At 43.6% G+C, this 26,437-nt stretch overlaps 1 protein-coding gene across 2 annotated transcripts in view; it reads right to left on the bottom strand.

Moving 5' to 3' along the window:
- Positions 1-25,161, bottom strand: part of ppp2r3b (protein phosphatase 2, regulatory subunit B'', beta) — a 29,993-nt gene extending 4,832 nt beyond the window's left edge. Inside the window, exons 1-10 of one of the 2 annotated variants that reach the window (XM_080785367.1) lie at positions 25,087-25,161; positions 23,698-24,088; positions 9,966-10,151; positions 9,440-9,543; positions 8,282-8,384; positions 4,731-4,805; positions 3,021-3,107; positions 1,994-2,150; positions 483-531; positions 260-349 (exon numbers count right to left, since the gene is read on the bottom strand). In XM_080785367.1, coding sequence (XP_080641493.1) covers positions 260-349; positions 483-531; positions 1,994-2,150; positions 3,021-3,107; positions 4,731-4,805; positions 8,282-8,384; positions 9,440-9,543; positions 9,966-10,151; positions 23,698-24,051 — 1,205 coding nt within the window. In that variant the 5' untranslated portion in view covers positions 24,052-24,088; positions 25,087-25,161. Of the gene's footprint in view, positions 1-259; positions 350-482; positions 532-1,993; positions 2,151-3,020; positions 3,108-4,730; positions 4,806-8,281; positions 8,385-9,439; positions 9,544-9,965; positions 10,152-14,068; positions 14,586-23,697; positions 24,089-25,086 lie in introns of those variants that run through there. The other variant, XM_080785368.1, reaches the window with a different exon arrangement.
- Positions 25,162-26,437: the final 1,276 nt, after the last annotated feature.

The following is a 26,437-nucleotide window of genomic DNA, read 5'->3' as shown; positions in this document are numbered from 1 at the left end:
CGTTAGAATTAATCATACCATATAAATCATTGGGCGCTATGATTTAATGGATGAAATAACCCCCGGGGCAATCGGAAGTGTTAAGGACCCATTATACCACTTAAACCCTTTGATACTGTGTAAAAACGAATACTTAAGTTAACTGGGGGTCATCTCTGCAATTGGTCCACACTTTTTTTTCCTGTCGACATCAAATCTGAACACGTTGTGAGCTTGAAGATCTACTAGTTAACAGTGGTTAACACCGATGTTTGCTCACCTGGTTTCTGTCTTCTTGTCCTCCTCGGAGATGAGGAACCAGACGAAGTCAGCGTAACTCAAACGCCCCTCCTTGTGCACCCGTCTGTCTCTGAGGAACACACGGTACGTTGAAGATCAATCAAATATTAACTTTCAAACATTGTTCAACTAGTTCACTAGCCAAAGCATTAGAATGACTCGTTCGTCCTTTTAAAAAAAAAGGACGTTCATTGGTCACTTACCGTGTTACCGTTCCTGAGAATATTCTTTCGATCATCTTGTGAGAGATGGCTAGAAAAAAAACACAGCGGAGAGAGAAAACATTTACGATACGAGCACTTTGAATTCCATGTTTCTAAAGCATCTGGCTCTTACAAGCTTAATGTACAACTCTCTCAGACTGCCCCTTAATCCGTTCTCGCACGTCATAAATCCAACATCATTGCGAAAATGTCGCTCCGTTTTTATCTTTTGACAATACCATAAATATTCTTGTTCATCATATTTGGCCACTCGGGTGGTAGTAATTGTGCCAGACATGGCGTCACCCCAGCCAGAGCATAATACACTGCTCTCTCTCCATTGATCTTGTGTCTCATTTCCCCTGCTGCACTCACGGACCCATCAACCAAGAACATGTGGCGCGGAGTGTGTGGGAGAGAAACGTCCCCTTGTCCCAAGTGTGCACTTGTGTCTGGACTAGACCTGCGGGGCCCTAAATGGTATTCAAAAATACGTATTTTTGATTCAGCCTTCTTCTTACCTGGCAAGATAAATGAGAATCGTTTGCATAGAAGACAACAGCTGCTGGGAATTTTTTATGTGAAGTGTTTTACTAAATTAATTTTCAAATACTTGGCAGTGACTGACAGGTTACTCGTCACCAACGCCCGGTACAGTAAACCCAACTCAACTGGTACCCTGTGGAGGTTAAAGCGGCACTGGAGGGTACAGTATGTTGCTGATTGCAAGTGGCTACAAGAGGTGACCTTTGATTCTTGAACCAGCGGTCATACAAGACCACATACAATGAATATGCATAATACCTTATGGTTCAGCGGGCTTGGTGTTCCTGGGTGGAGGAAGAAATATGTACTGTATGTTTTGAATTGTTTTCAAACAGAGTACTGTGTATTTGGCTAATTTTTTATTTTTATTTTAGAATTGTTTCAACACAGTTTTTAGCCACTGGATTTAGATTTCTACAGGTGTATCAAGAGGCAGAGGTCTCGGATTAAATCAAATCAAATCAAGCCCTGCATGACTGGGGTATAAGGTTCCACAAGTTCTGTGAGATAAGGAGCCGGCCCACATAAAGATTTACAAACAAAAAGGCCTTAAAATTTATTCTGACATAGATAGGGAGCCAATGCACTGCAGCTAAGACAGGAGTTATAGGTCTCGCTTTCTTTTGTGCCACTGAGGAGACTGACAGCCGAGTGCGGACTGCTCAATACCTGCATAGCTGGCTACGTGAGACTAAGCTATTTTAGCTTAAATATCTTACAAAGTTCATCCCGAAGGGGGGGGGGGGGGGTGAGAACAATATATTTGTAACTGTGTAGACGAGACTGTAGAGAGTGTACACATGTAACAAAATGTACACTTACAGTATGGGTCTATTTGGTTACATTTGCACACGCTCAGACTTGAATACTCAAAGATTTTTGCATATAAATACCATACCCCAGTCGTTGTGTATTGGGGGATGGACATGTGTGTGTGTGTGTGTGTGTGTGTGTGTGTACCGTACCTTGGTCATTGTGTCGCGCCATGTCTCTCTGGTCTATGTAGAGGTCGTGGTCAGCATCCAGCTCCCAGAATTTGCAGTAGATGACGTAGAAGTGTTCATAAGAGAAGAACTCTGTCAACTGGTTGACGTCTTCCTCCTGCTCCAACAAGGCTATATTCTGGAGAGGAGAGGAAGACATTAACGTTAGAAAACTAATGGATCCATTTCCCCAACTGAGCGCAACTGGCCATTTTGCCAAAGCACATGTTTTTCCCCGCATGACAATAAAATAAATTAAAAAAAGAAACCTACAAAAGAAAACAAACGACACAATAGATTAACTTCAATAAAAAGAGGAAAAACACAATGTGGCTAGACCACACTGGTAGAGGTTTGGGTTGTGTACTCAGCTTGCCATGATGCTCCATTGACATGAAATGAATCATTAAAAAATCCACTCCTTATTGACTTGCACTGTACAGCTCTCAGTCACAAATCTGATTCAGACCGTATCAAATATCACAAAACGCAGGGAAAATAAAAAATGTCAACTTCCATAGCCATCGACTTTAGCCATTTTCATCAGGAAGAAAACCCCATACTAGATCTGGCTGCGGATACATATCTTCAAATAGCAAAGTCATTAGGAAGTTGAATAGACTCAGTTTGCATTCGTCCATGAGCTAAAAGAGCCTCTTCTTCCCTGTACAGATTAAGTCAATGAGGAGCATATTTTGTATGATCAATTTCTAGTCAATGGGGCAATTATTTTAGATTTCTTGCACACCTTAGTTACCAAAAAATTATCTTGCCCTTTAACCCTTTGTGTTTTAAACATTATGTTATAATTTAGCTATTTTTGAAAAATCGTAAAAATGTGGCGCAAAGTGAATGTTTTTAACTCGGGACTAAATGGGTTAAATGTGTAAACTGAGGATAGCCGCAACACAACAACAACCAGATGGGAATCAGCATGGGAAGAAAAGAAGAAAAAAACTAACTTTAAACTAACTTTGTCTGTATAAGTCTTTATAGAGTGATGTCTGACCTGAAGGAAGTTGCTTTTCCGTAGCTCGGAGCGTGTGATTCTGCCGGTCCACGAGCGGTTCACAGTGTAGAATATCCTCTGGATCACCTGATAAGTAAATCAGTGGTAGTAGAAATATGTTTTGCTTTATAAGTCCTGTAATCACAATTGCACTTGATAAAAGTACCAAAGCATTGACATGAAAATATATATATAAAAAAATAAAGAAAAAGTAAAAGTACTAATTAAATTAAGCAGAAAGGTCAATTTCTCAAAAATTAAGTGTTAAATGGGTACCCACACATTTATACCAATGAATTCCCCAAACTTTTCCAGAACATTTATTTAACCCAATTTCCAGGCCTATACAACAACCACTTAGCGCAATAATGAGTCTCTTGCTCCTACGTGCCCAAAGACAGGCAGTGTAGCAACAATAAAGAATAGAATGCTACAATTCAATTCCAAATGTTGTGCCAAATATTTAGCTACAGTGCGTTGTATTTCATGTTTTGGAAAAAAAAGTTTTTCATTAACAAAATCTATAGCCAAAAACAATGCATAGCCAACTATTTTTCCAGGACCCTTGATACATTTCAAACCTTTTTTCCAGGACTGGAAAATTTTTCCAGGAATTTAATGACCGTGGGAACCCTGTAAATAGCTCTATATATTGATAGTGTTTCATTATTAACGGGCGATTCTCCCTTTCTCCAACTCCTTAGTAAACAGAATTGATTGGATAAATTGGTATGGCAAGTCCTAACCCGAAATTGTCATCACTCACATCACTTACTGTACACCCTTAAAGGGACACTTCACCCTTTTTGCAAAAAAATATATGTTAATGACGTTTAGAAGCTTTAGAACACTTTCCTGGGGGTCTTTATGTGTGTAATACGTGGTTTTAGATATTTTAGATTGTAGCAGTGAGCCTGTTGTCTCTGATGTCATGGACACTGGGCTCACTTCCTTCCTGGACTACATGTTGTCTCAGTAAGACAGCTCTCCCCCCTATCCACAAGGAGGAGCAGTGCACCAAATAATTATGGGAATTGTAGTCCAGGAAGGTAGTGAGACCAGTGTCCATGACATCAGAGACAACAGGCTCACTGCTACAATCTAAAATATCTAAAACCACATATTACACACATAAATACCCCCAGGAAAGTGATCTAAAGCTTCTAAACGTCATTAACATATATTTTTTTGCAAAAAGGGTGAAGTGTCCCTTTAATGTTGCAGCTGGTTAAGAAAGATGAGGCTGATTACTGTATATGCGGTTGTGTGGCTTAACCTATAATAACACATCATTTTGAATTATACTGTACAGTATTTCTTCTGTTAACTAGTAACTAAAGCTATCAAATAACTGTAGTGGAGTACAGAAGTATAATGTGTCAAAAATACTCAGCTAAAGTAATAGTACTTGAGTAAATGTACTTAAGTTTCCACCAAATGTATCCAGTTCAAACGTGCTGCCAAGCGAGTACAACCATGTAGGAATGCACTGGGGGAAAGGGGCACCCGATATGCTGTGATTTACATGGAACGACTATCTGTAATATATCGGCCGGAGATATTTGCTGAGTAAATTAAGGCACGTGCAATGCATTTGGAAATGGCGTCACTTTCCCTGCGTTATTTACCACTCTCTGGAGTTAAATGAACAAGTGTTGATTCAACAAATTTCTACAAGTGTTATTTTGCTGGTCTCTCTCTCTCTCTCACCGTGTTGATGTAGCGCGAGTGAAAGTCAGAAGCCTCCTTCAGGAAGGCCAGGCCAGCGTGAGTGTTCACCACATCCTGGAAAAGGGAAAGCAAATGTCTCATTTCAACTAGCCCATTTAGGCCTGACCTCAACATTTAAAAAACTTCTTCTAAATCCTACAGTTTTCTGAAATAAATATTTTCACGATTTTTCAAAAATATCAGACCTACAAGCTCGTAGCGCGCCACTCGGTGGTGCGCTATGAGCTTGTAGATCTGCTATTTCAATAGCTAAATAATAACAATGTTTAAAACACCAAAAGGGGTTCCTGCTCAAAATGGGCTAGAAGAAATAAGCAAGCCGCGCTGTGCCATATCAACGTATTTCACAGGTTCGGAATTAGTTTCTATTTTTGGTTTCAGATAAAGGTTCTCGGAATCTCCGTGCTCAAAGAGCTGCCTGGTACCATCTCTGAGTGAGTTCTGGTAAACCTAAAAAAAAACTCACTTTCAAAATATTTAGAAAATAGCCGATCTACAAGTGAGCCTTCATGGGTGGTTTTGGTTATAATGAAAACATAAAACAACTAGAACTGCACTCTGCCGAGTGCATACTTGCTTGTTGCACACTAGTAGGCCATAAATGGCCTACTAGTGCGCAAGCAGAGCGCGCAAGTACTTTCGACCGCTGGAAAGTATCACATCTCAGTATCTCTGTGAAGGAACGTTTGAAATGTATAATCATTACGTGTAACTATTTGCTACCTAACTACTTTTTTACAGAAAAATGAATCATTGATATGTGATGAAAAAGAAAAGGTATATAAACTGAATTAAAATATATTATACAGTATAATTATTTTATTACTTATTGTAAATTGTCAATTGTTTTAAATGTATTTCATTTTGTACTATAGTGATATTAATACTAAATCATGATCAGAGTAATATGTGTCTCTAACTTCAATTTCTGTAATAATACTTTCAAATTTGTTGAAATATACATGATCTAAAATACTTCCGAAATCTGTAGTTGTAATTTGATTAGCAGTATACCGTGGTTACTTGGTTCCAAAAAGTGAAGCCAAGTTTTCTTCAACGGTAAATCTGTGCCTGGTTTGCTGGGACTAGTTACAACATTACGTCATCGTTGAGAACTGGGACCAGAGTACATGGTGTGTGTATATGTATGACTAGCTCTCAGTGATGACGTAAGAGATATGGTCATCTGTGTAGTCTGTTCCCAGCAGACCAGGCACAGATTTACAAATTAAAAATCACATTACAACTACATACAGAGTATGTAGTTGTAATTTGATTAGCAGTATACTGTGGTTACTTGGTTCCGAAAAGTGAAGACAAGTTTTCTTCAACGGTAAATCTGTGCCTGGTTTGCTGGGACTAGTTACAACATTACGTCATCCTTGAGAGAGTACATGGTGTGTATATGACGTAATGTTGTAACTTGTAACTTGTAACATTACGTCATATACACACCATGTACTCTCTCAAGGATGACGTAATGTTGTAACTAGGCCCAGCAAACCAGGCACAGATTTACTGTTGAAGAAAACTTGGCTTCACTTCGAAGAGACCAAGCGAAACGATTACTTGCGCGCTCTGCTTGCGCAAGTAAAAATGCACTGACAGAACTTAACAGGTTCAAGGAAGGTTTCAGGTTATGGAAGGTTGTGGGTTACCCCCTCTTAGTAAAAAAAAATAAAGTGCCAAAAGTCAGCCCACTCTGTCTCTCCGACTCCCATTTCTACAATAAAACTGTAAAAAGGAAACGGAACCAGACCGGACAGCTAGAATCCTGCGCCCAATAATGATAACAAATACATACTGTATGTTCATTTTTACTCCGTGGGAGTCTTCCAAGAGATGAGCGAGCAGCAGACACACCACATCTGTCTGCCTTTTGTGTGCTCGATGGTGCACATTAAAAAAAGATCGCAAGTGGTGGATGGGAACTCGGGGTACTTATTCAAACATCCACAGTTGTCAATGTCCATCTAGATCAATCCGTCAGACCCATCTGGCTTTTACGTTGAAGCTTTAGTGTAGAAAGATCGCAGAGGGCCTTGATGTAAAAAGGTCTGTCTAATACGAATGTTAAATCTTGGAAGTCTGCAACAGTTGGACCGGAGTACCGATGCTTTTCCAGGGATGATCTTAACCTTTTCTGAGTGGGCAAGAGAAATGGGAGGCCTGCAAGTGTCTGTTCTTAGTGGCTGCTCTCTCCCCTTTTCTCCCCGTGCCACAATCACCCAGGGCCTTTCATGTGGTGTCTGTGGGGCTGCATTTCAAATGAACTATAGCTATATTGCTGCCATGAAACTCCCTCACGCCTCTTTTCCTTACACTATTGCCCGCCTCCTCCAAACCCTTTTCTCCTTTCTGCTGGGGTGGTGGTGTGTGTGTGTGTGTGTGTGTGTGTGTGTGTGTGTGTGTGTGTGGGGGGGGGGAGATGAAATGTTGACACAAATGCGAAGGCGGCAATGAAATTAACCCATTTAGGCCTGAAAAAAATGTCAGTTTTCTGAAATACGTTAATGTTTCTAGGCCTATATCACCTCAATATTTCATGTCAAGGACCCCAAAAATAATCTGTAATTGGCCTCCGACCCCCATCTGAAAATATGTTGTTCCAGCGACCCCCTCAGAAGCAAAGATTTGAGTTAAAAAAGATGTTCTGAAAAAATATATTCCAAATTTTAGGCACATTTTCACGATCTGCTATTTTTCAATAGCTAAATTATAACATAATGTTTAAAACACCAAAAGGGGTCCCCGCCCAGAATGGCTTAAAAGGTTTTATTTTGGGGCGGGCCAGCCGTGCCTCTTTGACTCTTCCCGGGGAGAAATTAAATCATAGAAAAACACATAAATCACGGGGCTGAGGAAACGGGCGGGGACAGTCAAATCGACTCCACTGCAATCCACCTTTCATTCATCACAACAGTCAGAGGCGATTTTGCCGGGCGGCACAATACAAATTAAACGGCGTGTGCCAGAAGGCATCTCTGCTCTTATGCTAACGGGCTGGCTGGGCCCGGCCCAGTCACTCCTGCTAGCATGAAAATGAATCAGGGTGTAGTGGGGAGGGCTGCACCGCTGCTGGGCTCACCAAACAGCTCAGCAGACAGACAGAAAGGGAAAACAAACAGCCAGCGCAGCAAAATCTGCATGACAGGACTTAACAAACAAGTCAATTTGCCCCATTCATATATTGAGATTATAAAGTGCATCCCGTGTTTTTCTGAGACAGAATTAAATCATTGCCGGTTTCCGAGCTGAAAGTTGCATTGTGAGAGCCGTTTATACATCTCATCCTAACCAAGAGGTTTACCTGACATTCGTTTCTGCTGAGTCTAGAAGGGAATTTTACTTAAGGCAAAGGTTTTAAATAAAATTCCTCCTGTGTCGCACCCTGAATTCACTACACCAGTCCACCACATTTACAATTAGAAAACTATCTTCATCCCCACCAGTCAGTCCGATTTTACCTTCCCATCCCCATCCTGCCAAGCCTATAGCCCTCTCCCTGGGTGTGCCGTTATAGCCTGTACCTGCAGGAATGGAATAAAGTCCTCTTGTTCCAGGTAATTACAGCCAGGCTTGGCCAAGAGGTGCACAAATTTAGACGCGTCATCGTGACAGGTCTGCAGCGTTCTGGAGAGGAAAAGAGAGAACAGATGGCTCGCTGGGTTACTCCCTCGGCCTTCCCTTGTACTACTACCCCCCAACCTTTTACATGCAAGAACACAAGTCTGACATTATTTCAGCTCAAAAGAGCTGAGCGCTGGTACATATTGCGTTCCAAAATTATGATTCTGAAATAGTTGCTGGGGAGATTACAGGCTCAAGAGCGTTAGGGGACTTATTTGTAATTTTTGTATTATTGTTAATCTGACTTTACCCACCATTGAAGTTGTTTATTAATCATAACCATGTGATTCCTTTCTTTGTATCTTAGTATCTTATCTATCTATTGGTTTTATACCTGTATATACTGTATGTTGTGTGTATTGTCATGTACTCAACCTATTAGTTTTATACCTGTGTATGTATGTTGTTTGTATGTCTGGCCTCGTGGGGAAAGATGGTGGGTGGGTGGGGAGGATTGGGAAAGGAGTTGTGGGAGAAAATGTAAAAAAAAAAACTAAAAAAAAAAAAGAGTCGTATTCTCTTTCTGTGAAAATTGCATATGATGTCATACTCTTTGAATAAAATTTACTTAAAAAAAAAAAAAAAAAGAGCGTTAGGGGAATGATGCTAAAATAATGCAAGTCTCTGCCATGGCTTCTCTCGTCTCACATGGGTCACAAGCTTGTATAAAAAGGCCAGGCGCGGGGCTCCCACATTATTACAACAGCATGACTGACTCTCTCATACAACAAGCATACAGTGCAGAGGAACCCATTGAACACTTGCACAGGCCTTCACTATAATACAAGCCCAGTGGTATTCCTTCTCTTTGTCAGAAAAGAGACATTGAATTGACTATTTCACGCACATATACAGTGTTATGCACAGAAGTGGTTCCTTCGAGGCTTCTATTAAGTGATTTCTTTTTTCTTTCCTTTTGTTACAAATGGAAAAAGAACTGGTCATAATGGAAGATACGCAACTGTACAGTGTCTTCAGATCACCATTGAGCTGCTGCCATTGTGTGTGTGTGTGTGTGTCTGTGGTGCACTGGGGCATGAGAGAAGCCATTGTCTTACTTTCTCCACATGGCCACGAACTTGTGAACGGACACTGAGCTCGATCTGTCGCCTCCAGCCGAGAAGAACAATGGGTTCTTCCAGTAGAGAGGACACTCGCAGGCCTGTGGAGAGACGTGTAAGAGGAGAGAATGGAAGATGTGTACAAGAGAGAAGAAAACAAAATGTTTGTAGATGAACACACACACGCGCACGCACGCATAATCTCTTTCTTTCAATAGAGCAGTACGAGAAATGGCAGAACAATGACACAGTATCCCATGGTTGATAAGTGCTGCATCGTTTCATTCAAAATCTTCCCAGAGGAAAACGCTTGCTGTCATTTCTCTGTAAGTGCAGGTTCCCCTCAGGTCATAGCTTTGCATTCCTCGGGGGGGGGGGGGGGGGAAGACCAGCCATAATATTTTCCATGGGGTTAAAAGCAGCAAACATTTTATAAAGTCAGAAGGGGCTAATGGCGCTAATGAAAATAATTTGCCGGGTGGCGGGTGGGCAGCCCCCCGCGCGCTACAAATCACATTCTCACCTTGGCAACCTGCCCCATGTCCTCAATGGTGGCCCTTTCATTGGGGAATTGGGAAAATATTTTCTCGATCTTGGAAATGAGGCTGTCGGTGTTGAGGTTGGCTTTGGGCCTGCCACGCGGGAAGTAGAACTTTGGAATGCTTTCACTCAGTGCTGTGGTGACGGGCTCCTCCGGCTTCACCTGGGCCTGAGAGAGAGAGAGGGGTGGGAGGGGGTCGTGACAGAAACAAACAGTGTTAGCTACTGATACTAGCAAATGCTAACACTTCACATCCACAAACACATCCATGTGCTAAAATTGGCGTTAGCTAGCCCTAGTAAACACTCATAACCCACACGCAGCTAACCCCCACCACCGCTCCATTAGGGAAGAGTTATGATTGCTAGGCAAATCATTTCCCCCACCACTCCTGCCCATTAACCATTTATCCGTAATGGCTTTCAATTAGGACGTGTCAACTGACATTGGCAGGTACAGAATGGACCATTTACGATTATTTTGGCCCCCCGCTAGACTGACACACAGCCCTGTTTCTGACGAATGAATGGCATTATTCAGCAAATCGTGTCAATGAAGAGCCCAGGAAAAGATAGGCTCCTATATTGCTGGAGAGTAGAGGGAGCTTGTGGTGAGAGTGCAGTGTAAAGAAATAAAATAAATCACACTTGTGTGAAGTGAAGGGCGGCTTTTATCGTGACATCACAGGAGGCATGATGATTTTTGCTCGGGCATGTTGGTTTTTGGGGGCTTGCTGATTTTTGGGGGAGCATGAATATGACAAACAGTAAAAGTCCATAGACTTGGCTGTCACATGACCTCATGTCTGAAAGCCAATTATGGGTCTATTTGTACACCCCCCAGTTAATAAATTAAGAGTAACACTGAGGAATTTACTGTATAGGTATTAGGTAGGCAATAGAATACCCAACAGCACCCCAAAATACACAATGAATCAGGAATGTTTAGCTTACAGACAGTAAGTAAGTAAAGTTTATTTATAGAGCACCTTTCAGACAGTCACAAAGTGCTTTAACAACAATAAAAATTAAAACAAGTCGATAGTCAATAAAACAAGTCAAGAACTAAAATAAAGTAAGACAAAATAGAAAAAGTAGAGTAAAATAAAGCAATCAAGATTTAAGGAGAGGCCTGTTTAAAAAGTTTTTAACAGTCCTTTGAAAATGTCCACAGAATCCACAGTTCTTAAGGTGGAGTGGGAGCTCATTCCATAGCCTATAGGGGCAAAACCTGCAAAGGCTCGATCGCCTTTGGTTATTAGTTTTGTCTGAGGAACAACCAGCAAAGCCTGTGATGTGGATCTCAGTGACCTTCTGGACAGTGAGCTACAGTAGTGAGTCGTGACTATAGTCTAGATTATGCAACAGAGAAGGCGTTCTCAACTTTCACACGTGAAAAGTGCTCCTACACAGCGGTCATAAAAGCCATAACCTTAAGCCTAACCCCCAACATTGAGGTAAGTGGGGAAACCGGGGACAGAATTCGGGGGCCAGGGGACAAAGCCAGGGATGACCCCGGCGACCATGATCAAACAAACAGACAGACAAGAGCCTGCACAGTTCAGGCCTTCATCTCAGGAAGAGGAATGTGTGTGATGATCCAGTGAAGAGGAGAGATAACAAATCACTAGATAACCACATTGTCCATGTCCATGACAAGAATGGACATGCATGCATCAGAGTGAGAGAGAGAGAATGAGCGGAGCCACCATGGCTGGGTTTAAATGACAGGCCTGATTGCAGGGCAAACAGCAGTTGCTCATGACAGCTTTGCCGATAGATGAAAGGCGGGCCATGTGCTTTGTGCAATGTACATGTTTGAGTTTGTATACCGTAGACAGAAGGTACAGTAGGAGTTTAAGGGCTCATACATGGATCCACGCACCCTGTCTCTGTGCATCTCAATCCCAACTAACTCCTATGAATGTCATTCCTAAGTGTTCCTTGGTAACTTAAAACCTTGAGTATGCCAGTGCTTGTGCACAGCTGTGATTGTGTGTGTGTGTGTGTGTGTGTGTGTGTGTGTGTGTGTGTGTGTGTGTGTGTGTGTGTGTGTGTGTGTGTGTGCGCGCGCGCTTGCGGACTCCAACCAGGATGCAAAGTGACAGCTTTGCCTACAAGGTCTTCGAGTGTGCAAAGCATGCCACTAAAAGTTCCACAAGCACCAACACTGGAACCAATCTTTCCTTTTCAATGGTTACCAACTATGACATCATGCAGTAACATTAAGCCCAGGGCCTAACCTGTCACGATCAATTTTAGTTCCATACCAGTTTGATTCACGTAGACCTGCTAAGCATAGCAAACATACTGTTAGGAGATCCAATGGCACAGCCTCCACTCTTTGTGAGCCAAGAGGCACTACTACGTTCCAGCTACAGGCTTTTCATATTTTCACGCTCGCGCGCACACAAACATAAAACATATTCAAATCCCAAATGCAATGTGTGGTGATGTCTCACATTATTAGCTACTATTTGCTACGCAAGACCAGGTCAAACCCTAGTATGTCTGGACCGTGTATGAACTGCTATTAATTTTAAACAACGGATAACAGGAACAAGCAGTGTTTATAGGACTGGGCACACTACTGCTGTCCAGCCAAAAACATCTTGGCTGCTGCCTTCTAGCTCATGCCCAAAGGCTATTTACATGGATTAAAGAATCTGTGCACTGGATCGTTCTCTGTGCCTTTAAGTTTAATAACCCACATAAACAAACACTTGCACTTGCACTAGGAGATAAAAATGGCATCCACTGGGAGCCATTCAAACCTATCCAGTTATCGCCTATTGTTAGATCTGATAAACACACCTCTTCATGCCGGTGGACTGCATCTCACCGGCTAAATGGAAGATTTGAATCTGTAACTCTAGGTTATTAAGACAACACCACCCCATTTAGGGGGCTATATCCATCCATGTCTTCCATCTAGCAGGTAAGTAACCTTGTATGGTGTGCACTAGTGCACGCGTGTTTGTCCATGTTGATTATTTGGAAAAGTTTGAAATGCACCGGATGACAAACGCAGCTGATCCACAGCCCTCCACTGTCCTGTGTGTGTGTGTGTGTGTAGGGGGGTGTCAGCCATGGCTATAAAAGGACATAGACATCTACTGCTGCTCAGCATGCAGTGCCCCCCCCCCCTCCTCCCAATGCTAACCACTAGCAGAGCCCCCCCTAAGCACAGCTGCTAATCCCTGTGATATTCCACACATTCACTATGATGCAGTCTGACCTGGCTCGGCACAGGCGGTCAAACACCAAACATAGTTGTCAAGGACACAACTTTCTTTGATAAACTAATAGCTAAACTAAAAGATTAAATAAATCACACTCATGTGAACTTAAGTGACTGCCACATGACGTCACTGCGCCTTCTGTAAGCAAATGTTAAAAAAGTCCATAGCCTTGGCTGCCACAAAGTGTGATTGTTTTTCTGAAAGCCAGACGTTACAAAAGGTTAGTCATTTTTTTCTGTGAGGCAAAACCCAATGAGACCCCAAATAAAAGTAAATGAATAATACAATTTTCAAGTGGATGGTCACTGACATCTATAGTGTGAATCTGAGCTATTCAAAGGCTGGTGTATTTGGACTTGGTAGGGTAAGAATGGTAAGTTTATCCACTCACTAACAGCTACTTTGGCAGGTAGCCAAACAGTGAAAGTGGCTGGAGAATTTTGAGACTAACCACCTGTCACTAGGAAGACAAAACATAACACAATTATGCGAGCACGAGCACACACACACACACACACACACACACACACACACACACACACACACACACACACACACACACACACACACACACACACACACACACACACACACACACACACACACACACACACACACACACACACACACACACACACACACACACACACACACACACACACACACACACACAATGTCAAAGCATAAATATCCTCAGCATCCTGTACTACTATAAGAGAAGAGACCATGTACTAGCAGCCTGTGGAGAACGTTTGACAATTAAGTCACCAGTGTTACCAGCCGCAAATCAAATCTGTCCACATTAATGGACCGTCTGGGACACACTATCATAATGTACACCTGCCTGCTGTCCTTGCTGGAAGGCTTTGAGCCTCTTCTTGAAGCGCGAGGGCAGGACAAAGTCACAGCCGCGTGCCAACAGGGCCAACTCCTTCCTCAGGTCAGGGTCCTGACGCAGGGACAACTCCTTCATCCTCATCCTCAACCGGCACGGGGGGCACGTGCGGCCGTGCCCACACAATCTTTTTTTTTTTTTTTTTTTATCCTCCCAGCTGTACAACAAAAGCGGACGGTTGTAGCTGTAAGTTCTGCAATAGTATATTCGCAGTGAGTTGCAGCAGGAACAGCAGCAGCAGCAGTCGTCCCGTCTATAAGCTGCGTCCCTCTATTTGTCCTCCGTCAGAATGAGACTCTTAATGCAGGGTTGCAGCTGCTACCGTGTGTCTCTCTATCTCACTCTCTCGAGTCCAGATCTGGCTGTGCAATGTTAGCTCTGCCTGTTGTCCTGTCCTGTCCACTGCACATGAACACACACACACACACACACACACACACACACACACACACACACACTGCTCGGGGTCAGGAGGGAGCCCTAGCCTCAAAGCTACTGGGGAGAGATAAGAAAGAGAGGGTGTGTGTGTGTGTGTGTGTGTGTGTGTGAGAGTATCCACACACACACACACACACACAAGGCGGGAGGGGCGTGTGTGTGGTGGATCTGCCCTTTCCAGTGTTGCATTCCTCAGCTCTCATAGAGAAGGTTATGTAAAGATACAGACCTGTTGTTGCGGCTTGCGGCGGCCGCAGATTCCACTGAAGGGGGCACAGCTGAACACCGAGATGACACAGCGCTTACACTTGCTCGCCAGCTTCCCTCGAAGAAGAAGCGGCTCCCACATTACCAAAGCGCTTCAAAGTGAAAACTCCGGTCCGGCTTCTCGTCGACCCTGCAGCAAGCTCTTCCCCTCTCTCCTCGGGACAGCAGCACGATCAGCTGACATGGTTCAACAACAATCCAAGGCTGTTCCTCTCCTTTCATAAGTTATTCCGGGTAATAAGCCCATTGGAAATGGTGGATGCGCTGGGAGTAAAACTGAAACTCCCCATCCTGGTCTTACAAATCTTAACAAAAATGAGTAGACGTCACTGAGATGCTGATGAACCAAATGGAATTCATAATAGCATTCTAGGTTGTCATAGAAATGTATAATGGTCAAGAGGTGTGCGCACATCCACGAATTGCAACGGGTGAAGGATCCAAAAAAATGACTGAGGAAGGAGAGAGGAGATCTGCACACCGTTTTAAAAGCTCCCAATTTTGTATTGACCAATTTTCCATTCCGCGTCATAGAACTGTACCCATGCCTGTGTTTCCTGTTGTTAAAAGCAAAGCTGACAAGAGCCGAAGCCTAAATCATCGCACAGCATAAGCAAACAACTGTAAATCTATACAGTACAGTTCCAATCTCATGTTGGTGATGCAGAACAGTATGCATTTCCTTTTGTTTTGTTCAGAAAGCTTGGGGTCGTCTTATCACAGTTGACGACGGGCCGGAGTCGGCAGTACGTGTCAAATTCAAAAGATTTATGGCTGAACCAGCCAGTGCCAATTAAAGCAACAAAAAAAAAACAGATCTGTAAAAAACAAAGATGGATATCTCTTAGTCGACCATATAAACATCTGCTTTACCCCCCTTCACTCCTGTCCTGTGACTGACAGCAATTACAATCAATTCTACATAAACGTGCTGATCTAACTTGGTTGCTGGGAAGAGGAGGTCCTGACTGAACGCCTATAGGCCCATGCGGGGGAAAGACCTGTACTGGAACATCCATTGTTCTTCTCCAAGTGCATCTAATTATGAAGAAACGGAATGCACACACGGCGTGTTAGTTTTATGTGTAAAAAAATGTACACACAGAATTGAGGTTATATGCAAATGTGACCCGTGTGCCTGCTGCATACGTGCAATACTCGTGCAATGTTTATGTACAGTATGGCACTACAGAGGCAGTGCGTTGCTACCTTCGCTGTACGTGTACGAGTGTAAACATGTGGGGTGTGAAGAGAAAAGCACACCCGGACTTAAATGATAAGTATTTTTAGACGACGGGGATCAACAGAGTCCACATTCTTCTGCTGGTTTTAGCCCAAACCCAGTTCCTGTTATCCCCCCCCCATGGCAGGATACTGCACATGCTTGATAAGCTATATTTGTGACGTTCCTTTTTTTTCTTTTTACGCCATCTGCCTTTTGTTGTCCAACAGCCCTCGAAGCAGCACCACCACCGCCAACACCCTTCAGTCCGTGTTTGTGTTAGGACTAAAAAGCAAAAATCTGAGGTTTGTTCCATGAAAATAGCAAGGCGTCATCACACGATAACACTAATGATGTGCTGGTTTACATAATAACTCTCTGTGTATTCAAACACTGGTGCACACATCATATGAGCGGCATTGTGGAGTGTAGACTTCTGTGAACTGGAGATCATTGTGGAAGAGGGCAACCAACCAACCGACCAACACACACACACACACACACACACACACACACACAGAACAGTACCGCACAGGCGCACACACACAGGTTCTGATTTTCAGACCAACAACTCCCTCCTAGGAAGAGGATCATGGTACTATCAATCATGTGCCCTTAAAACAACACAAAAAAAATCATACTGGACAAACTCCAACAAGCATCACGCTCACAGTCACAATTAAGTTGTTGTCTGTGATTTGTTTGTCATTCACTGGTCAGACTCATTGTTGGCAGGCTATATCCAAAACAACAGCATGCCAAGAGGCCACTATCAATCTACGTAGATGTACAGGCCTGACTCCACAAGCATTCACTATAAAAGTAAAAAAAGAAAATAGGACATTGGAGTGTGTGATCTCGCAACGTGTCTAAGCCAAACACGTCCAAATCGGATTCGAGTGCAGCCATGTGTCCCCACCATGTGTCAGTTTATTACATAACTGATGAGATTATGAAATTGACTGTCTGGTTTTTTTGGTGACCGGCAGCACATCTAGTCTAGATGTAATTACTCCAGCAGCCAGACCCAGAGAGCCATTTACAGAAACCCCCCCCCCCCGTTTACAGAGAATAAAGGAAGTAAAGAACAGAAGTACAGATTCTATCCAGCTTGCCTAGCATGAGTAACATCAACGTGGAAGGCAAGTTGTTCCTTTAAGAGGGGATACTGGAGACATATCACACAGTATAGTAAATAGTACATACAGTCCAGAATAGACAGCTAAAGCAGAGAGATATACATTATATAGAAGGGTGGGAGAAACCCAACACAAGTTGTCCCCCATCCGTGGCTTTTCCCAAATCATCAATATAAAACCCTAAAGTATACTGGTGAACAAGAGCAACAAAGAGGCATGCATAAGTTGAGCTCTTTGCCAGATGACCTGCAGTGTCGTTGACCGCTCCAAATGTCCCCAAGTGTCAGATATTGAGTTGAAATGATGCCGCTGCAGTGTATCGGGTCACCGATACATAGACGGCCTCAGTTACATTTTATAGTCTTTGAAATGCTTCTACTCTGCCACAACAACCCAGAGCATCTCGACACGGGGGGCCAATCACTATAGTGATGCGGAAGGTGACGTCCGCAGAGCGCACCAACCAGGAGCTCTCGCCAGTGGGGTCATGCTCGTATAGAATACAGTACCACAGCGTGGTACAAAAAAGATAACAACGTGCAGGTACGGAACGGTGCACGCGGCTAGAACACGTCCCCAAGAATCGCCATGACAGAAGCGTAAGCGTCTGTTGGGAAGCCCAGCCAAGGGGCTGCTGCGGACAATGCAAGCGTAAAAAGAAAAGCTATTAATCCAGGTCTGGTGAGTCGTTACGAGCATGTGCAGGTAACGAGCACGCGCGCAACAAATTCACGGGACCGCGCTCACGTAAATACGCTTGCGTTGTCGCACCGCAACTTCTCAGAGCAAAAAACGCAGGTTTCATTGAAAATGAACTATAGGCGTGTTTTCTCTCTCCCTGTTTGCAAGGCCCTTTACTGGAGTGGAGGACAAAACTGATTCAAAAGCAAAGCAAAGCAAAGTTCTTAATTTACCCAGGGAAGTGGACTAAGCTCGAGATGCTTGTTTACAGCCACACCCTGCTCATAGAACATTTCATGGTAGGGGTTCAATGCCTTGCTCAAGGGCACTTCAGCGGTGGTAATTTTAACGTGCCCGGTCCGGGGATTCGAACTGGCGACCTTCCAGTATCAAGACCGCTCCGCAAACCGTTCGGCCACCGCTGCCCCGAGCAAGCACCACCCCAGTAATAGACTGCTGGACCAGTGGAAACTAAGCACTGGAGGTGTCTCACTCTCAACTATTAAGAATAAGAGGCAGTCTGAACAGTGCTTGGAGAGAGACAGAGAGCTGGTAAACAAACAACAAGGGCACCACTGGTACAATACTGAAATCCAGAGATAGCTCTGTCGCAATCCTTCCCAATCTGATTGTCCGAGACAGGGATTTGGAACACATAGGAACTCGGGCCAAAAATAGTGTCTACTTAACTGGCAACATCGTGGATTTGGAGAAAAGGCCAGTGAGTACGACATGAATGTGAGCAAATCAGCTGACGCCCAACACGGGTACCGTGAGGTTGGCTATAAAATGTGTCCAGTGTCCACATAAGAGACAGAAATGTTTAAACCACCTGCAACCTGTCCTGCGTCCCCATGTGTAGTTCGAAGAAGTATAGGGCTTAAGTGGTCAGAGCGCCACTAGAGATAAGCAACCAGTCTTTATGTTGTGGCTATGAAAAGAAAAAAATACAGAATTGAATAGCAGCTTTCAGTTTTTCGGTCCAATTCCAAATCACAGATGAATAATATCAAATACCGTAATAAATACAAATGCTAGAAATGTGCGCTCCTCATAGCGCAGCTACTTCGGGTTGCCTAATGCCTACCAGAGCCTGCAGACTTCCAGGCAGTCCAACGGTGCAGGAGATGAGCTCTGCACAGACAAAACACGGACGGACAGACACAGGGGACAGACAGGGGCGAAAACATCAGTCTCCGGCCTTTGGCCGTACAGACAGACTGGTGGAGGCAACAATAGTATATCGTCAACAAGTAAGCATTGAGAGAGACACACTGAGATTGTGTGAATACATATATTAAATCCTGGGTGTGAAAACTCACTTCAAGGTGTTGAAATATTTTCTTATCTGGTGGAACAACAAAAGTAGACAACCAAAATATCTGTTATATACAGTATATAAATACCTAGATTGTCTGTTAACAGCACACGGCGTGATTTATCTGCTAAGGAGGTGCTGGCTAAAAGATAAAGCTTCCTTTGCACTCCCCAAGTGAACAAGGTCTTCCTAATAAAAAACACTTGCGGAAAACAGTTTAGCACCTCTTGTGTCTCCTGATAATGTGACCCTTTAACCTCCGGCTTCAAATAGCTTCAAGGTTGGCTGAGCCCGAGCAAGGCAAGCATGTTATAAAAAGCCACCTTGAGAAAATAGCCTGGGATGCTAAATCCACACAGGAGGATACAAGGACATTTCATAATGTCTTTAATTAGGTTCCCCATGCTCAGTGTTAATTACAGTAGGTCCCCCCCAAATTTGGATTTTACTTTCTCATTACACAGAAAACTATAGGTCAACCGTCAAAAGGTCTACTGTGTTTCTATGTGTGACTTATTGAAATGAGCACAGAGCAGTCACCGTGTTGAAAACCAAGCCTTCATTAGTTTACTAATACTAACCGATTTGACCATTATACCAAGAGTGATTTATCGCAATTGGCTCTAAATTAGACAACGAGAGCATCCGATTGTAGTTTTCACTAGAAGCACGTATACAGAGGATGAATGCGATGCCACACCTCATCTCTCTGGCTCAGTTCTGAGTATATATAATTCCAACACAGGGGGAACGAAGGCTATCTATATCGGTGTCTGGTGTCAAAGTTGGACACAGCTGTTCCAGGGCAGCATCAGTATGACGTTAATTGAATTTTTTAACTAATCCTTTGAAGAATGCATTTGTATTCAGGAATTCCTTTGGCTGTCTTTAAATAGGAACATTTACTTTATGCTGGATCACGATCCCTTTAATATGAAGTGACACAGTGTGGGCAACATACCGTTGCCCACGCCACAGCGGAATACACAAACTGTCCAGCAGTTTTTTTTTCTTCACAGCGAATGGGGGCCAAAGATCAGTGAGGAGCCCAGAGGAAAACGGGTGGACGTGGAAATCAAAAAAGCTCTCTCTCGCATCTGTCAAACCCCTTATCGTTTCACCATGAGCAGACAGACATAAAGTGAGACAGCTCATGACAAGAGATTCATTGCCAACAGATGTCCCTCATGAGAAAGACAGGCGATCTGAAATCCACAGACACAGAGTATAGTCTGAATGACGCTGTAGCAATTCGACTGGTCTTCTGTTACGTTCGTGGTCAGGCTATTACAGCCGTCACTCATTCAACAGGAGGGGGATCATCTGAGAATACCCCACCCACCACCACCCCAGACTTTGATGAGCTAATGATGGTGGCCATTTCCTTTTCCACCCCCAACGTTTTGCATACATATAAAATAGACACTGGCTTATTATTCATACAAATACAATGGACACTTTTCTCATTTTAAAACTAGACACTGGTCTGTATATGCTCCATCTGCAGCTCTCATGTGACACTCCGATAAGCAGTTGTCAGTGGTAGAAAGTAACTCTCATTACTCATTACTCAAGTACTGTACTAGAGTTGTCCCGATACCATTTTATTCAGATCAAGTACGAGTACAAGTTTTTAGTATTCGCCGATACCGAGTACCGATAAGAGTACTTTATCTTTCTTGAGTAACCACTTATTTTACCCCCTTTTTTCTCATAGATGCAGATGGATCTACGATCTACACTTGTCAGTTGTCATTTATGCTTGTAGATCGGCTGTTTTTGGCGATTCGCTGCAGTGTTGGGTCAGACTTGCTTCCGTCGCATTCGCAACCCCTTTTGGTGTTAGCACTAACTACTAGTTTTGCTTTAGCTATTGAAATATAGCTGATCTACAAGCTCATAGCGTGCCACCGAGTGGCGCGCTATGAGCTTGTAGGTCTGCATTTTTTTGAAAAATCGAAGAACGACTGACACAGAAACACAGCTTTTTCAGAAAACCGTCAGGATGTAGAAGAGACATTTTTAGAATCTGATCTCAGGTCAGAATGGGTCAAGTAAAACAATAGAGTACTTTTTCCACCACTGCACTCGGATAAGCACTGCCGTTGACAGCCAAACTGTGGTGTGGTGTGGTGTTGGGGGTCTTAGAAAGAGCGGAGCAGCCGGCCCAGCGAGTGACCGACCGGCCGAGAGAACACCTTCTCTGGCCGGCCGGCCTGCCCTCAACGTGTCAACAACGCGTAGAATGCAAGGAGGGCGGCAGAGAGCAGCATGCCACACCAGCTGCCTGGCTGTCTCACTGTCATCACATACAGTGAGCCTTCACCCAGGCCCACACTGATAACCACCTCTCAGCTTGAGAGGACAGGGCGCACGAGTAGTACAAATCAGACCGAGCAGCATTTAATGGTTTTCTAACAGGCTATAATTGAAGCCGTCCCTGCCCCAAATCCCCGCTACTCTGGAGGAGTCCCTGATCAGACAGAGCAGGCCTGGTCCTGCTTGCTCAGACCATGTGCAAAAAAGAATAAGGGGGAGTTATTAGAGTGCCAGGGATGGCCTGCATTCATATGCTTCCCTCCTCCCCATACAGTACCACATTGATTCATGGGTGTATCCAAAAGCATATGGAAAGTATTTGTCAGTCTCTCTACATATGCTTACAGACATGAAGGCTCCATCCAGGCCATTGGTGGGAAGGCATGGACCATTTACCACCACCCTTGCTCGCTATAGGTGACTCAGCAGCCCCCTTGTGGCGAGACAGGGGAAATATGGTTTGACAGAGAGACTGGGGAAATGCAGGTATCGTTTGACAGAGAGAGCATTTTGCAAGCTGGAATCTGTTGACTGTAAACGCAAAAGGCTAAATCACTGAATTGATTTAATTAACTAAGCGGAAAGACTAATCAACTCGGTATCTCTCGCTCCACTTGCAATGCTTGATTGGATTAACCCATTAAGACCTGAGGCCGGTCTTATAAATATTAAAAAGTAAAAAAAAAAAAAAAAAACTGTGGGAAAAAAAACGTATGTTGCTACAGTGGCGCTCATACTTTTTCATGCCAAGGAGTCGGACCCCCATAATTATATGTAGTTGGCCGCGGCCCCTCCCCATCCGAAAATATTTTATTCCAGGGACCTCTATACAAAAGTTTTAATAAATAAAAAAAAATATATTTTTTTAAGCTTTGTTAGTTTCAAGATTATTCAAAAATAGTCAATCTTCAAGCTCATAGCACGGCACAAAGTGATGCACTGTGAGCTTGTATATCTGCTATTTTTGACTAGCCAAAGAAATCTAAAATGACATGATGATGCTTTCCAGGTTTTAATGGGTTCACTCCCTGGTCGGAGTGAGGGAAGAAGTAGGTAGGGAGTGGCTTTTTGTCGGTATCAGCCGGTAACACGTGGAAGATGGATTTCTGAGGTACACTGGAGCCGGAGCGCCACACCTACCTGCTCCCAGTACTTCCCGCATGACTTGCAGCACCAAATACGCTGAGTTGGCAGTGCCTGGCATCCAAAGGCGAGAGCTCTACCGACTGAGCTACCCGACACAGGCCATAATATCTCAGCATAGCTGCCAAGTACTTGGCAGATAATGGTGTTTGTTTTCTAAAGCCATTCCCATTTCAAAGTCAAAGGTAGCACGTCTGAAGGTGAGAGACATTGTTCCCTCTACCTCCGTCTGCACATACAGTACTTTAGCATCAACAGATTGTGATGACACACACCGCACGGTGGGAGATCTCTCCACATGGTTCGAGTCACAGCCACCTCGAGCGACAGCACAACACACAGCATGCACAAACTGACAGTTAGCCACACCCTGTCGCTTTTATTATCAAGTGTAACTCAGGTGTTGTTGTAAGCCCTGTGGCATAATAAGCTCTATGGGATCTTGTTTAAACCTGTGAAGTGGTTTCATAACAATTTCTATAGGGTGGTTTAGTAGTAGTAAGTCTACTGTACGTTGTACTAGCTGGGGTACATACTGTATGTTCCAGAATATGTGTTATATAATGCTCCGTCTGTTATCCCTTTATCCGTGTTTCGAGTATAAGTACCTGCCCTGTCAATTTACAATGGGTGAGGATCTGATCACTACCGCATAAATTGTTTGCATCATTCCACCCACTCCCCCCCCCCCCTTTACTTGATTATAATCTGGACGGCTCTACCTGTAATGTTGTGAGAGCATTTCATTAGACTCTAATGAAATGCTCTAATTATTAGAGGTGATGGATATGTTCTGCATTGAAGGCTGCTACTGCCCTGCACATTTGCAATGCTGCTCTCTTAAGAATATATGCAAGTAAAGCTGACCCGATTGTCTGCCCACCATTTCTATAAGTGTTAAGACTGAAGTGAGGTGTGAGGACTGCGGATGAAAATTAGCAACTGTGCTATATCCGGTGTATTTACGTCCATGTGACACCCATTAATATGCATTGTCCTGTCCCAATAAACAAATAAAGTTAAAGTGTTAAGGAACACTATACACACTTACCTTCTTTGGGGTGAGCGTGCTGACAGACTTCCGTAGCGCTCTGCCATTGGGTCCCATCACCCTGGCGTTGCTGCTGCTCCCAGAGGGCAGTGTGTGAGCAGTGCTGGGCATCGCAGCGGTGGACTTCCTCTCCGCGCGGCCTTTCAGGGTGGTCACATTGTTGTTGTTGTTCTTCTCGCTGAAGGTCACCGAGCCCGTGGCTCCGCCGCTGCTCACGTCCACTTTTTGTCCAGTCTTGATGAGGTGGAGGTATCCCGCCAGCACAGCCTGCGTGTCTGGTTCAGACAGCCAGTTGTGGAAGAGCTCATCCACCTTCATTTTCAGAACTGGTTGGAGGGCTTGTGGCGACGGCATGTTTGTATGATCAAATCACGCAGGGGCCCTAAAGCACCTGCCGAAAGAACACAATGAGTCTCAACTTATGCAATCTAGCCTTAGTTCACCACCGTTATGCAATAATGCAGACACTACTACACGTTGGAAATACACAGGATGTAATTGTAATATCATATGCAAGCAGAACGCCTCAAGCAAATCCATTGAATAAAGTTCAAGTTCAAGTTTATTGGTCATTTAAAATACACACACCTTATACAATGTATTCAGGGTTTTCTTTTTTGACCAAAAGGGAGTGTTTGGCAGAAGCCTCAGCTTATAATGCCAGCCATTTTAATACTCAGAATAGCTATAAAAAGGAAAAAAGGAAAATAAAGCTCTGTACTAAAGAAAAGGCGGCCATCTGAGGCGAGCACTCAAAAATGTTTAAAAATGAGAGTGTGGATAAAAGTCAAAGTACTTTATTTAGAAATGTTTAAAAGGCAACATATTTCGACGAGTCTCATCGGGGTAGACCAGAGAAAAGAATAGCTCTGTATAATGTGATCATCATCACGCCACGGTAGCTATCGCTATGGTGTTAATGGCAGCTTAACTGTTGCATTTCAACAGTCTGCGCGATTGTCTTGTTACCTTTGTAACTGTACTCTCCTGTGCTTGTTTTTGCAATCTATTAAAGTATTCAATGAATCAGTAGTTGATTTATCAACTACATTGAAGCCAGGCAGTAACACACTGGCTTTCCTGATCAATCAAAATAGAATACCACTGCACCGGGTCCACGGATCAAGCAATGTTGACACCATAGGTTGACTGACACTCACTCACTGACACCACGGGAGCCAAGAGCAACAACAGTCTGCATTGCAATTTGCAAATAACCAATGTGTGCAGTCAGTAGGCTAACGCTAGCAAACTTAGCAGGCTAGCGCGTTAGCGGCTAATGCATCAACTCCAGAAATCAGACAAGAGCGTGCAACGCTAGTGACTTTATTCATATGCATGTACATATGCTGTCCGGTCAGTAGCCTTGTCGACAATCACTGTAAATACCTGTATATCATCTCAGCGGGTTCTTTGTGCGGTGCCCTCCTTCCTTTTACCGGGAAAACGGATGTGAGTGTGAGGCGCAAGTTTTTAAGTTCTCGTTCCCTTGGTAACCAAAGGGCTAGTAACGCGAGAACCCACACGGATGGATGCTGCACACTTCCTACAGGGGGAGATAGTACCGACGCTCACCTTGGTTGGTAGGTTTGTTTGTTGTTGTTTGTTGTTTTGTTGAATTATACACACAGTCGGCTGTCAGCATTACTAAAGCTCTAATATTGTAATTTTTGTTACAGTTCGTCGAGTTCGAGTCCTGTCTGTCAGGAAGCGGCCCCCGTACAGTCAAATGGGACAGTAAGGTTAGTTCCAGTTCAGACAGAGACCAAAGTGCACGTGTTTTGATGAAGGGATAGACCAGTGAGTAGTCCAGTCACAGTCAGTACTGTTATGTACTTGTAAATAAATAAATTACTGTAAAAGTTTTAGAAGGCAATTCTGGAACACATAGATAGACTATCTCTCTCTCTCTCTCTCTCTCTCTCTCTCTCTCTCTCTCTCTCTCTCTCTCTCTCTCAGAAACACCTAATTCTACACAATTAGATGCACCCATGTTTTCTGTATCCCTGAAAATTTCAAATGTCAGCTTGCATTCCTCTGTTTAGCATGGCTTGTTTTATGCCATGCATTATCCAGATTTAAGTTATACCCTAATTGCAACTCATTGAAGTAGTTATTTCCTGGAAACTACAGTCCTGTGTGTTCAATTTAGCCTCTTATAAACTTGATCCTGCTTCTCTTTGCATGAATAACAATGATACATCTGTGCTTGATTCCCCGCTCTCTCTTTTCTCTTCTCTGCTCCTATTCTTCCCCAACATCGAGGCAGCTAGAATTGGTTAGCGAGCGTGGAGCTGGTCTGGCCGGTCTTATTGATTACCGTAGAGAGGAGAGGGCCCAGACATGGTGTCTCCCCTAACTGCATCCTATGACTCCATCCCATAGACGGCTTCACCGCGAGAGGTCAGTTCAAATAATGGGCACCATACATGACACACTCTCACAGTTGTATCTTTTCTGCTAGCAAGAGGAAAGAAATTTCCCTTTTGTACCACGACACTCGTCAGACATTAAGGTCTGACACCAACATGCAGCATGCACTCATATAGATTCATTCAATTCATTTTGAAGGGTTGTAGGCATTTTTATTCACTGTATGATTCATATTTGAGAGACCGTTGTGGTGGCTACATTTTGTGGAGTAGGTTTATTGTTTGTTGTCACAAACTCAGGTGTAATTAAATAGGTTTGCTCCTATATTATGTCTACCATTTTCCAAAGAAAACTGTAACACTGGGTC

The sequence above is a fragment of the Protomyctophum bolini genome, assembly GCF_963924005.1.
Source record: "Protomyctophum bolini genome assembly, chromosome: 16".
Lineage (NCBI taxonomy): Eukaryota > Metazoa > Chordata > Actinopteri > Myctophiformes > Myctophidae > Protomyctophum > Protomyctophum bolini.
The sequence above is the reverse complement of the archived record's forward strand: the minus strand, read 5'-3'. Positions and strand labels throughout refer to the sequence as shown.